Here is a 14,671-nt window from a genome sequence, read left to right on the forward strand (position 1 = left end):
GGTGGCTCTGTGTCTTGATGGCAGGAATTGCAGTTGAATGAGAGACATTAGAAAACATACTTAACAGCAGCTTTTGGCTCTTCTTCAGCTTTACTTTTTGACACTGTAGGACAGTCTGAAGCTCTGCTGTATGGCAAATGTGGGATTTCCTGATGTTAACAACTGATTAAGGGATTACAGGATGCTGGAAGTGCCTCAGTTTTCTATGAAGGTCACTGAATATTTGCTGCAGAAGAGCTAGCTGCCCATAGCCTTCCTCAGGTTTCTCTCCTGGCGAATCCCCATATTGACTCAGCAGTATGGAAGCAAGTTAGCAGCTTACCTTATCTAGTTCCTAATGCTCTGTGAAGGTGCTCATGTAATGGTCCTTTCTGTCAGGCTGCCATCTCATTTAACTGAATAACAGATAACTTTCCTAAGTCTATTTATGCCAATTTGTATGCAGTTCTCACGAATAATCAGACCTTCTAAAGAACAAGAAAGAACATGGCTTGTATTCAAGGGTGTGTCGAAGTGTCTGGTGTGTACGTAGAAGAGGAGGGAGCAGTGGAAGGGTGTGTTTGGGCGAGGGGAGACAGCCAGCCCTAGAAGCACAGGGAGTGGCTTGGAGTGGGACTGTATAACGGGTAGGTTGAGATGGTACACCCTCTGCCTGGACGCAGTGCTGCAACGTTTAAGACGGGTGACTCTCAGCGCTGACTGCACATCTGCCAGCGCCGATGGCTCCACAGACTGGCTCTGCTGAAAAGGAGACGAGACCTGTTACAGCCTTTCCACAGCTTTTCACTTGGGAAGAGATCAAAGTCCACAATGGCCACGGACAAGGCCAGGAGCGGTGGTTGGTGATTGACAGGAAGGTTTATGATGTCAGCAGGTTTTCCAAACAGCACCCCGGAGGGAGCCGCGTTATTAGCCACTATGCTGGGCAAGATGCTACGGTAAGGTCTGGAGAACAGTGGAGGAAGGTGGTTCCGTCCTGAGGGCAGGATGACATGGTGGGACTCCAGTGGAGAGTGCTTGTGGCAGTTGATGCTCTGCTTGATCAGATGATGCAGTGGACATGTCTGTGCTGGGTGTAAAAATGCACGTCTGGTTGCCGTCAGGGTTACCTGTTATGCTCTGTTTAGGTTCATTACACCCTGTTGTGAACACAGCAATATCCATGCAGGTTGTCCTGCCACCAGGCATGATCAGGCAAGCTGATTCCAGATGCCTGAAAAGTGCCTCTGTTGCAGCAGCGGGAGAGGGAAGCGGGTAGGAAGCAGTGTGCTCGATGTGTATTTTTACTGCAAAGGCTGCTCTTTCAGCGTAACGTGGATGTGAGCAGTGATAAGCAAACTATAGAGCATGGGTAGATGATAAATAAGATAAATAAAGAGGTGTTAGTATCCAAACATAAACTAATTTGGGGGGCAGTGAAGCAAGAGGAGGGTACCCAAAGTAGTGATGTTATTTTGCAGGGAGTAAGAGAGTGCCTCAGGCAAAAAAGGTTGTTTCAAAGAAGGGGAGAAAAGAAAGAAAATGCAGGAAAATAGACTCAAGAAGCAGCAGAATGACAGCTGGCTGCAAAAGAAGAGGAAAAATTCTACAAATAATCACTATTTGAAAATAGTTTGCCCAGAGATTCCTGCAAAATTCTTTGCTTTAGAAGATTTCTCTAAAATAGTTTGTCACTTGTTGGCAGAAATAATAAATTCTAAGCAGATCTCACAGGCTATCTGCTGAAAGTAGATTTAAATTTCTGCATGGTCAGAAATGTGCACGTTAGGAACACGTCTAGGATTAGGGCATGAAGATGTAATATGGGAGACACAGATTTAATTCTTGTCACAGCAAGGCTTCTTGAGTCCAAGGAAGTTGCTTAGCCTGTCGAATTCCTCAGGCTTCAGTTTGTAAAATGGAATAGCACTTGTAATGGATGGCCCAAAATGGATTGGATCAGTTATTTTTCAAATCTCATTCCTTTTACCATCCCAGAAATGAAGGCAGAAATATACTGAGTGTTCTCAGTTGAATTAAAATCCATATCTGAGTCTTCTTGGTTTTCTTCCTCAGCTCACTGACTGGCAGAGATTTAAAGATAGAGTTTTGTGTCCATTAGGCAGCACCCACATAACATGATGTGAGATTGCAAACAGTGCTGCACCAACAGTTACCCGAAGAAGGGACACTAATGCTACCCACCATATCAAGCTGGTCCAGAGATGCCTGTGGCCTGCTGCCATATCCTGCAGTTTCTATTTTACAAAAGGAGCCAAGGAATACAGAATGCATGGAATTATTTGTCCCCAAGCTATGTCCTCCCAGCTTTAGCAGCCACTAGTGTAGTGACTTGTATTTAGACTATTGTGCTTTAGAGACACCTGGGTGTTTTAATCGCAGTAAATTTGTCTGGACTGAATGAGTTTAAAGAATGACCTTTGATCTTATTTGCATTTATTATTGCAATAATATTACAGCCTAGTTTTCCTCATTATTACATTTGTACATTTTAAACTTACTTCATGACAATTTAATTACTGTGTTATGAAAACAGTGCATAAATTTTCCATAATTTTCTCAGTGCTACATTATGGATTTTTAAAACTCTTTAACTTGTTGCCTCCTTTCCAGTTTTCTAGTCTGAAAGCTGTTCCAGAACTCTATTAATCTTTTTTTTCCTGTGTAAAGTTTTACTACATCCTTAGAAGACACAAGGACCAGAACTACACACAGTAGTTAGGATTGTGGGTACACTGTGGATTTATGTCACATCACAATGATATTCTTCTCTCTTGCTCAAAAGTTTTATTTTGCTCATCTTTACCATTCTTTTTTTTTTGCTTTTTAAATGCTGCTATGTTTATGTATTCTGAGAAATATACACTTTTACAAAAAGGCAGGACTGGAAGGTGTCTCAAATGATCATCTGGTGCATGAGTTTGTCTAAAGTGAGGATCCAAGATTCTTTTCCAAGTACTCTTGACTACTCACTCTAGAGCTCATAATTGTATACATATGCTGAGAATGCTCTTCCTCTAAAGGTCACAGTTATGTATTTATATATATATAAAAAAATGAGAATTTTCTTCCTCTGTGTGGATTACTTTGTGAATATAGGCAATATGCATTGCAAAACATTACATTGATGTCATTGATGTCAAATGTTGGAGGTTGGGTGTGTTGCAGATGATAGTACTTAAAGGTAATCTCTCATAAGATGATAATCATGGCCTAAGAGCAGGGAGGAGAAAGAACAGGTTGCAGGACTGAAAGGCTTGCATTTCTGTGATAAGAAACTATGATACTGATATGGTGGATAGGATATGCTGCTTAAAAGCTTTCTGGCTCCTTTTTCTAAGCTGTGGTATAGATACTTACAGCTTGACTCAGTTTTAGGATTCCTGGCAAGAGGGAGCTACGTAAAGATGCATAAAAACCTGCAGGATGAGGGACACAGAATCATAATGGGAAGATTTCCCCAGTCCTCTGGGTCTGGATGGAGTTACACATTTGTCACTGTGACAAAGAGCCAGTAGATATCTGTAGAAAGCTTATCTGTCCAAGAAGTCACCTTGCTCTGATTGCTATCCTAATGTACTTGGAGATAAACTGTCTCTAAACAAGAGACTCCAGAGAAATGTCAGATGGCACAAGGAAAGTCCTCTGTCCCCTTACAGGGACTTAATCCTGACACCTGCAGAATTTTTTGTGTCACGATCACCCACATTGATTTTCAAAGCCAATGTCAGCAAGTGTGAGTCTGCTCAAACACTAACAGTGTTGTTGTGTCTACTCTTTCTGGATGACAAAAGTGTATTTCATCAGCCTTTTTAACCTCTCTTCTGGAAAATTCACTGAGGATATGAGCTAAACCAGAGTTTTTATTTATCTGGATTTTCATCGGTTATTCCACAGATTATATTTGATTTTGAAATGGATATTTCTTTTTGGACAGACCCATTTGTGTCACTAGTGTTACCCAGTTCCCCAAAATATCAATTAGTCTGCAAACTTACTGTAAGAGATACCCAGTTAGTCCTGCTGTGTATGGAGCTTCAGCATGGATTTCCTATGGCCTTAGTGTAGTAAAGACAGGATTTAGAAAACGATTCACTTCTAAGCATGGCAAAGAGACACCTCATTCATTGATGCATTTTCCTCCTCCTGGGTCCTATCAACAGGCCATTGCTGCTGGCTGGAGCCTTCTAGGGAAGGACTGTGCTGAAAGAAGCAGGTGAAAGACTTTGTTTCCCTCTGCAAGGAGTTTTTCATCAAACACTTTCATGTTCATTACCAGCCTCGCCCAAGTACTTTTATGAAATCTAGTTTCTTGAAACTTCTCCAGCTTCCTTGGGCCAAGTTCCAGTTGATGGCAAAGAGCTAGAGAAGCAAAAAAAAGGGACAGAAATCCTGAAGCCTCTGGACAAAGAAAACTGGATTATGTATTATATCAAAGACCTGGAAAAAGTAGCAGCTCGGCACTTGGTGTTTAGTCACATACCTTTTCTTACCCCCTTCCTTTCCGTGTTTCTCAGGATGCCTTTGTAGCATTTCACAATGACAAGGTTCTGGTGAAAAAATACTTGAAATCTCTGCTGATCGGGGAGTTGGCGCCAGATCAACCCAGCTTTGAGTCTAATAAAAAAGTGAGTGTCCTGAAATCCAGCTGTGGGAATGGCTTGGGCTCCAGTATGGGGGAGGAAGGAAAATACGAGAGCTGGCAGAGATAATTTCTGAAGCAGCATGCCTGATGCTGTGCCATGGGAGGGTGTGTGTGTGTGTGTGCAGCTGGCAGAAGGGATGTATGGAAACATGCACTATCCCAGAATGACTAAATCCATACCTGGGTGTGAGGAATGAACCCCAGAGGCCCAGATTCTGCTCAGGTCTTCCCAGTGTGGTGTCTCAGTAACAGACCCCATCAGCAGCTTGTCTCCCAGCAGCAAACCCAAGATCTCTTGATCTCATGCTCATCTTTGCAGAGAGATCTGGTAGTATATGTTCTCTGACTTCCAATGGCTACTGCAGGGTTTGGTATGTTACATTTTTGAAGTAGACAATGCATTAACATACACTTTACCCACAGAAATCACTTCTAGAGGATTTTCGTGAGCTGCGCTGCACTATTGATAAGATGGGACTTCTGAGGCCAAACTACTTCTTTTTCTTCCTGATTTTCCTTCACCTCCTGGTACTGGATGCTGCATCCTGGCTTGTAGTCTGGTACTTTGGGATATCCTTAGTGCCTTTCTCAGTTGGCATTGCATTCTTCACCATCGCTCAGGTAAATTGCTGACAGTTGTTCAACACTGCAGACATGTTTGGTTTTTCCAGATGGAGAGGATTAATAAAATATTCCTACTCCAGTTATCACTTAACTGCCTCTTCTTAGACCCTTTCATCTGGCTGAAGACAACAGGCATGTTCTATATGACAATTTTTATTGCTTCCAGCAAATCTCCTTTTGCTGACGGGATCCTCACTGGGGTTGGTGGGATGTTGTGGAGCCGGGAGTTTCACAAGATGATCTAATCCCTTACCTCAGCAAAAAAAGGAATATTTAATTCTCAACTCCACTTTTGGCTCCATGTTCCTTCTGTTTAATGTCTGACAGCTCTGGTATTTGTGAGGCAATGACAGCCACTGGGATTGAATAGTTTTCTGCTGGATTAGTAAACTGAATCATGGAAGGGCACATGACATGTCAGGGTCTGTGTAGGGAAGGAGGGAATAGGCTTTATGGCCCTTAAATGGGAAAAATTGGAAGGCGATGGAGAAATAATGCATGATTTTCTTAGTAGTGCTGAAACCTTAGGTTTGCTCAGATGTTCATGGAAGAAGAGCAAAACAAATAATTTTGAAAAATTAAAAATTCTGTTCTATTTGCCTAATACCTGCTAAAGCAGATGTTCATCAAAGAGCATTCTTGTATTTCCATGGGAATGTGACATGCAATAACATTTTTCTACCTTACATTTTCTATCTGGTTACATGGAAATTATATATTTGTGATGGGAACAAAATATTTCTATGCTGTAACAGTCAAATGAGTTGCAATGATGTTTTGTTACTTTAGCTGCTAAAATAAAATCAGTATCTGGTATTGAACAGCTTTAGTGGGCAGTAGCCTGGAAGGAAGTTCTCAGCACTGGGCATGTAAGACAGCAGGTAGTGTTTGTTCCCCAAACCAGAAGGAAGATGCACTGACACTATAAAAACTGGAGAGACTTCTGAGACAAATTAATGCAACACCACTGTGATACTGCTTCCTCAGTGATCCCTTTGTCTTCCAGATCCAGATGGGCTGGTTCCAACATGATCTGGGGCACTGCTCTGTCTTCAGGAAGCCTAAATGGAATCGACTTCTGCAGATTGTTGTGATAAATATTCTGAAGGTAACTGCCATATGGTGGGAATATTCTCTGGGGCTAATCTGGACTAAGCAATGAGTAAGAGCATCCCTACATTCAGGCAATATCGCCTGCGAGAGAAATGTAGTACAGTCATCAATAATAGGTGGATAAACAGTGATGTAATTGTTGATGCTGTTTGAGCTTGAATCCCGAGTCTTTAACTCTTCCTGCAGGGTTTACCTGCCAGCTGGTGGAATCACCTGCACAACCAGCACCATGCCAAACCCAACTGCTTCCGCAAAGACCCCGACCTCAACATGCACCCTCTCCTGTTCAGCTTAGGAAAGACACTCTCCGTGGAGGTGAGCAAGGGGATGTCTGGAGAAGCAAAGAGCCATTGGGACAAAAGATTTGAAAGACAGAAAGATGTAGAATGAGGTATAATCATAACTGAGATTGTGCCTTTCTGCATAAACTCACGGTAGTTTTCATAGTATTACGAGGTCTGAGAATCTCATGTACTGGGTGGTTGTTGTGATGCTTATGCACCAGCTCCTGGGAAGCAAAGTCTTAAAATCAGCGCTTAAGTTCTCTCTGTGTTGCTAGAAGAGCAGTGTAAGCACCTTGAAGGCAGTCCAAAGAATGAGTCAGTCCACTCGCATTATTGTTAGATGTTCTTAGTGATCCTGTAGATAGTGAGTCAGATGTTCCCTCTGGGTCCTTTTGGCTGTGGGAGCTGCTTGGCACTGAAATCCTTTAGGACCAGTATTGCAGCTATGCACAAAACAAGCACAGCAAATTATTTCTTAATCAGAAATAGTATGGCTTTCAAAAAATAAAAGCCACAAACAATCTCCCAGCAGCCTTATGATTTCTGATATCATCAGGATAGGCAAGGTCTCTTTTGCCTTTTCTTTCCCTGGCACTTCTGTTTACCTGTGGGGTGATGAAATGGCCTCTTCGTTAGATAACCAGCCTCTTAAAATAATGTCTCGCTCTCCTTTAGCTGGTGATATACAAAGAAATTACAGCTCTCCAAGGCACGTGGAAAATTCCAACTCTGGTGTCTTAGAAGAACTCCTATAAATAGTTTATTGAAAATACTTATTCATAGAAAATCATTTTCTGCAACTGGGAAGGATTTTGTCAGTGGTCTGAAAGATCTCTCATAGCTATATATTAGCATGAGCATCTAAGGTGGGCTGACTGTACTAACTTGTGTTTGATGGACATGAAAATGTAGGAAATTAGTTCTCATGTCTTCTTGATTTTTTAACATGAAAGTCAGACGCGTTGTGAGTAGTTTAATTTAGTCCAGTTTGTTTGTTTTGTCGCTATTTTGATCCAGTGAAGCCATTTTTGGGGGGTTCAAAGTATTTTTTTCTCAGTAGTAGGGGATCTCTGGAAATAGGTTGCTTTACATCCTCATTATTTTATCCTTTGAAGAATCATAAGCACAAAATTTGCAGATGATGTTAAGAAACCTTTCATGCAAATAGTGAAAAAATACACTGTGAGGAAACAAACTTATTTGCTCTTTCTGTAAACACTTCATCTCTCTGCTATTTCATGTACTTTGAAGGCAAAACATTCAACAAAACAAAAAGACAGATGTCTTTGATCTTGCAGTCATTTTAGGATGGCACCCAAATGCTTGTGTCATTCCTGGCCACTATCCCCTTTATTACTCTAAAATATGGGATGTCTGCATCCTGTTTCTGCTGATACAGAAATTCACATGTAGCTTTCACAGCAAACGCATCCTGCATTCATCATCCATCAAGTTTCTTGTCTTGGTTTTTATGTTAATAGCCTGTTCCTACTTGAGCACCAATAGTCTTAGCACTCTGTGATGAATATGGGGATTTGGTTGGTTTGGACTTTCATTACCATCACTGGAAACTTCCCCTACAAAATTCAAATGACTTGTGAGCATTTTTTCTGATTCTTGAGCATTTTTGTATCCTGCCTTGAGTTTTGGAATTCTCCTTAAAAAATGGCTCTGTTCTGAGAGCATGAGGTTGGTATATGAGCTATCAGTCATCTACAAAAGCTCAAATAATATCTGCTTCTCTCCATTGCTTTGGAACCCCAGCACCAGCTTTTCAAAAGGAGGGGTTAAATTAGAGATACTAGGAGGTAGTTTTCAATGTGTTCATTAAGCAAGAATAAGAAATACCTTATGAAGGGTCTCAGGTCTTCAGCTGGCCTATTACAATGCCTTTCTATTTTTCAGCTTGGAAAAAAGAAGAAGAAGTTCATGCCTTATAATTATCAGCATAAGTATTTCATCTGTGAGTATCCCTGCTTCCTTGCCATGCCATAGGAATGTGACCTAAAAACCATGACTGCATCTTCTCCCCAAAATAAAGACTTTTGAAGCTTATTCCATTGAAGTTGCAGTTTCAGGAAGCTTCCTGCATGTTAAAGAATGTTCACGTGAGGAGGAATTGCACCATCTGTCTCTGTTAGGATTATGTGATGTTGGGTACTAGGTAGGAATGTGAGGAAGAAAGAGATGAAAAAGACATGAAGAAATGGTGAACAGATTACCTGAACAGATGAAAGTTAGTGTAAATGGAAAACAGTGATTTTTTTTTCCCCTGGGAAAAAAAAAAAGTCTTCTTACAGAAGAATATTCTGTAAGATTTATGATGCAGTGAAATTATAAATGTCTTTGTTTTCATTCTTTTCTTCAGTATTGGCCCCGCTTGCACTTGTACCCTTCTTCCAACTGTCTATATTCTACTTTGCAATCAAGAGGAAGAAGTGGCTGGTAAGCACTATTTGCATTATCTGGGAAACATAAAAAAAATGTCACCACTCTCTAGCTATATTAACCTTCACCTCAGGTGGTTGTGGGCTTTAAGATAGAAAACGTTGATTCTAGGCTTGCTGCAGCAGGAATGCAGTCAACAGGACCAGCAAGAGGATTTTTAGGCTTTTTACCCTAAAATAAAGGGGAGAGAAGGGAGTGGAGGGAGTTCATCAACAAATGCTTATTTTCTTCTTGTTGCTTTGTTTTGTTTTGCTTTACAGGATCTGATATTGGTCGTGTCTTTCAACATCCGAGTCTGTCTCATGTATATTCCTTTAATGGGATTTAACAATTTTATGGTGTACTACTGGCTGTCCAGGTAACACACAGCGTACCTAATCACTACTGTTCATTAACAATATTGGGCTTCAGTGGAAATAAATGCAAACTAGTCATATGCACTAGAGTTTTCTCAGAGATAGTCAGCCAAGAAGAAGCAGTATAACTTCAGGGGGGTGGTGGTGGCTGCTCAGGAGCATCTGCAACTACAAATTGAGTGGTTCTCAGAAGAAATGCCAAAATTTAGGAGGTAAAGGGATGGAATAGAAAATCTTGTATTATGTTAAATGACTCTTTTACCTAAAATGAGACTAAGGACAGTGTTTTAATGGTAAATTTGGATGGGATTAGAGAGATGATAAGTGTTTCTGTGTTTATCTGCCCAGGTACCTAGAGAGTACCTGGTTTATTTGGGTGTCACAGATGAATCACATACCAATGGACATTGACTATGATAAGAACAAAGACTGGGTATCTACTCAGGTGAGAATCTCCTTTCTTCTGGAAGAATGGTTCTGCAGCTCTCAATTATGGGACAAAACCAACACTGTTCTTCTAGCTTCAATGCTGTGCTAATGAGGTTTGTCCTTGCTGTTCATTAAATAGGGATGCACTTCTGTGGTAGTAAAAACATTTAAAGCTTTGGTTGGAAAACAGGACATCTAGATTTAAAAAAACACAACTTTTTTTTTTTTTTTGACTGAAAGGTTTTGACTGATTTTCACAACTTTTCCCTTCATATTGTGAAAAAATACTGATGGAACAACAGTGAATTTCCCTTTTTTTTGCTAGAGAGAAGCAAAGTGGGACTGGATATCTTTATTTTTTACCTTACAGGTTATTGGTTTATTACAGATAAGAGAAATCTTACAAAAATGAAGTCTGAGAAAAATGACTATGTAAATGTAACGTTACTTACATCTGTGCTGCCTGCAGCAGTTTTGTCACACAGAGTGACTTTGAAGCATTTTTCCTTATATTAGAGGGAAAAAGACCCAGGTTGGTATTTATCGGACCAAATCTGGATGCCTACATCTCAACAACTGCTGGATAGACATCTAAATCAGATCAGATGAATGGCACCTTAAAAATGTCAGTTTTTCTCCATTGACTCTAAAGTGATGAGGTCCAGATGCAGATTTTAAATTAAAGGTGTCTAAATTAGGTGATATAGAATCATAGAATATCCTGAGTTGTAAGGGACCCATAAGGACCATCAGTCCAACTCCTGGCTCCACACAGCCCAGCTCAGTCAGAGCTAGCACTGAGGGTATTGTCCAGACGCTTCTTGCCCTCAGCCCAGCTCAGGGCTGTGATCCCTTCCCTGGAGACCCTGTACCAGTGCCCAACCCCCCTCTTAGTACAGAATCTCTTCCTGACACCATGCCTCAACCTCCCCTCTTGCAGCTTCATACCATTCCTTCAGGTTCTATCCCTTGTCCTTAAAGAGAGGAGATCAGCACCTACGCCTTTGCTCCCCCTTGTCAGGAAACCAGATCATGATGCGGTCTCCCTCAGACTCCTTTCCCCCCTACCCCGTCCCCCCCCCCCCCAAACACAAATGCTTGTACTCATATTTTTTCATCTGACTCCAGTTTCACTAGTTTGAGGAGGCCAGAAGAATGTTTTTTGTTTCTTTACTTGGCATCTTTTCACCCATGTGAAAGATGTGAGGAAAACCTCTTGAAGGCATCACAGTTGGGGTTGTGGGCATGCCAGCAAAGGAGTTCTTTCCTAGTGAAGAACTAGCTAAATTAAACTATACACCAAGAAACCATTTGAATCTAGACGTTGTTTAATTAGGGGCAACAATGGCTATAATCCACGAATCTAACATGCCTTTTATGCTAGATGTTGGTGGGTAATGGTGTCTGGGTTTCAATTATCAGTCTTGGAGGGAAATAAAAGCTAAATATGTATTTCTTGGGTCTTTTTTCTTCCCAGCTCCATGCAACATGCAATGTGAAACAATCTTTGTTCAATGACTGGTTCACTGGGCACTTGAACTTCCAAATTGAGCACCAGTGAGTATGATTATGGGGAGAAGAGTGGGAATAATATGGATCACTTAGAAGTGAGCTTTGACATGTAGTCTCACATGAAACCATCTCAGGAGACCCTTTGCTCTCCTTCTGGGGTAGGGCAGGGAAATATTTTGAGCAGAAAGAACAGGGAGTGGTGCAAGCAGTGTTCTAACAACTGCCCTTCAATTCTGCAGCCTTTTCCCCACAATGCCTCGACACAACTACTGGAAAGCGGCTCCTCTGGTGAAAGCCCTTTGTGATAAGCATGGCATTGAATATAAAACCAAGACTTTACTGACAGCCTTTCTAGACATTTTGCAGTAAGTATCAATTAAGAAGATGATAGCTTGGCACTGTAATAGTATGCAAGTGAGGGACTTAGGCAACCATTTCAAATCAACAGCCATGGAGAGATCAAACCTAGAGTTTATTTAGGTTGTTCTAAAGGTACATTTGATTTTCAAAAACTGTTCACAATTTCAAAGATTTATTTCTCTTCCTTAAATCCTCTCAGCTCATTCCCTGCAGTCAGATTTTGCTATTAGATGTTCATATAGTTTTTAATCCTTTTTTTCCACTTCACTTCTTTTTACATCTGAACTACAGTTTGCTTGCCATGAAACTGAATATTCTCTCCCCATAAGCGATGTTTTACTTTCTTGCAGTTCACTGAAGGATTCTGGGGAGCACTGGCTTGAAGCGTACCTACATGGATAGCAACTGTCAACTCTCAAAGGGCACCTCTCCACCAGACAGCTGCTGTGAAGAGTCAATGAAGACCGACAGTGTGTGTGTGTGTGCGTGTGTTTCTTCTGGCATAGAAACTCAGGAGCAGGGCAAAGCTAATTTCAGTAAGAATGGGTGGGAAAGTGAGTTAAAGATGCATTTTATTTTCTTGTTCCAAACCATGAACCTTTCTTTTTCCTTTTAGACCCACGATGAACTAGGCCTTTAAACTAGGGAGAAGTAACTCTCTCTCAAATCAGCTTGGTCAGTTAACTTCATTAGAGGCACCGGTTCATTGCTTATGGAAAAAGTTTGAAAGGAAATTCTTTGTAGAGTCACAGAATCAGACAATGATTTGGCTTGGAAGGGACCTTTAAAGGCCACCTAGTACAACTGTCTGCTATGGGCAGGGACATCTTCAACTACATCAGGTTGCACAAAGCACCATCCAGCCTGACCTTGAACATTTTCAGGGATGACGTATCCGTGACTTCACTGACCAACCTGTTCCAGGGACTCCCAGCCTTCATGGTAAATAATTTCTTCCTTATATCTAATCTGAATCTACACTCTTCCAGTTTTAAACCATCACCTTTTGTCCTATCACTACAAACCCTGATAAAAAGTCCCTTCATTATAAGCTCTCTTTCAGTATTGAAAGGTGGCAATAAGGTCTCCTTTTTAGTGGCTTTGGCTCACTGAATCAGTGAAAATGGTGTAGAACAAAGCCAACTCCAAGAAGTCAGGACAGGGGGCATCTTTAAGGGACATTCTAGAATAGATAAAATATGCAAAGAACATGATGGCCTGGGGTATGTCCTCATTGCTATTGATCATATGTACATGACTTGCTCTAACTACTTGGGTGTTACAGTTAGTACTCTTCATGGATTGCATTGGGAGGCAGATAACTAGACACTAAATTTTATACCTGTAATAGCTGGTATGAATACAGTCCATAGAGTTTGTTTAGCATGTATTAGTTATATGTTTAAATACATGTATATATTTTAATTGAGTGGTGACTATGCTGTCTGATTAGCTTTCTGATGTAGACCAGCTTTGAATAAGACTGAGAAGTCTGGACACTGAAGAATAGGTCCAGATTCCAAGGGTAGTTATGGTACTAAACTGACTTTTGCATACATTATTTTTTATCTAAATGCTTACTACCCAGTGATTCCAAGTACCTGAGGGCATCTATGTTGGTTGTCAGGTGACAGACTACATTTGTGGCTCTGTTCCTATATCCAGAAAAGAAATTAACTCATATCTAATTCTGTCATCACATGCAGACCTCTTTGGGCCTTGCGAACTTTTCTTTCAGCGCGCCCAAGAACCAGCTCCCTTCCTGGAACTCTCTCTTAATGGTTTTGTACCAAAACAATAATCAAGACTGCCCCTTCATAGGCAACTCCCTTCTGATGGGAACAGAGGGGACGAAATGTCATCCAGACCCTACAGGGAAGGCTGCTGCCTCGCTGGTGCCTGGGTCAAGGACATCACTAGGCAGCTCCCTAAACTGGTATCTCCCTCTGACTACTACCCACTTCTGGTATTCCAGGTTGGAGGTGATTAAGTGGCAGAGAGAAGCCTGAGGACTATCAAAATTGTCTTTAGGGCATTTGGGCAATTAGTTAGAGGGGCAGTAGCACAGGTGCTGTTTTCCTCCAGCCCTTTAGAAGCAGGGAAAAACACTGAGAGGAGCAGAAAATCACCCCTGATCAACTCGTGGCTAAAAGGCTGGTGCCATCAGTGGAATTTTGTGTTGTTTGATGTTGAGATGGTTTATTTGGCCCTGGGATTGCTAGTGGCAGATGGGGTACACCTGTCCTGAAGGGGGAAAAGGGTCCTAGCCAAGGAGTTGGCAGGGCAGGGTTTTATACTAGATCTGAGGACGGAAGGGTAGCTAGAAATGAGCTGAAGGACAGCATGTCAGAGTCGGGAGTGGGATCAAAAGTCCAGTTGAAGTGTGTCCACATGGCTGTTGATAAAATATAGATGGCATGCTGCAACTAGAGGTCCTGTGTGTTAGTGAGTTCCATAAGTCTGCTCCAAGAGGTGTGGCATATGTCAAAGCACGTCTGAAGTGCTTGTATACCAATTCATGTGGCATGAGGAACAAGCAAGAAGAGATAGAAGTCCTGGTTTGGTCCCAGAGGTATGACATGTTTGGCTTAAGTGAAACCTGGTGAGAAGAGTCCTGTGACTGATGTGCTGTGATGGATGGTTCTTCAGAAGAGCTGGCCACTTTTTAAGTACCACCTTCTAAAAGCATGAAACAAAACATCAAAAGTCAAACAGGTGGGGCATGAGGCTGCCTTGGCTGACCAGGGCCTTCTTCTGGAGCTTAAGCAGAAAAAGAAAGTGTATGGCCAATGGAAGCAAGGTCAGGCAATGTGGGAGGATTGCAGGGATGCTGTTTGCCTTTGTGGGAAAAAAATTCGTGTGGCCAAAGCTCAGTTAGAGCTGAGGCTGCCCACTACTGT

At 41.6% G+C, this 14,671-nt stretch overlaps 1 protein-coding gene across 1 annotated transcript; it reads left to right on the top strand.

Annotated features, from left to right (window-relative positions):
* Positions 1-719: 719 nt before the first annotated feature.
* On the top strand, positions 720-12,173 carry LOC311191572 (acyl-CoA (8-3)-desaturase-like; the record flags this gene model as incomplete). Its single annotated transcript, XM_084263788.1, has 12 exons — positions 720-938; positions 4,518-4,628; positions 5,069-5,266; positions 6,276-6,377; positions 6,569-6,697; positions 8,572-8,629; positions 9,035-9,111; positions 9,375-9,472; positions 9,819-9,915; positions 11,377-11,456; positions 11,651-11,776; positions 12,122-12,173. The coding sequence occupies 12 exons, from the start codon at positions 720-722 to the stop codon at positions 12,171-12,173; spliced, it is 1,347 nt and encodes a 448-aa protein (XP_084119914.1).
* Between the last annotated feature and the right edge of the window lie 2,498 nt (positions 12,174-14,671).

The sequence above is a fragment of the Gallinula chloropus genome (assembly GCF_964237585.1).
Source record: "Gallinula chloropus genome assembly, chromosome: 4".
Classification (NCBI taxonomy): domain Eukaryota; kingdom Metazoa; phylum Chordata; class Aves; order Gruiformes; family Rallidae; genus Gallinula; species Gallinula chloropus.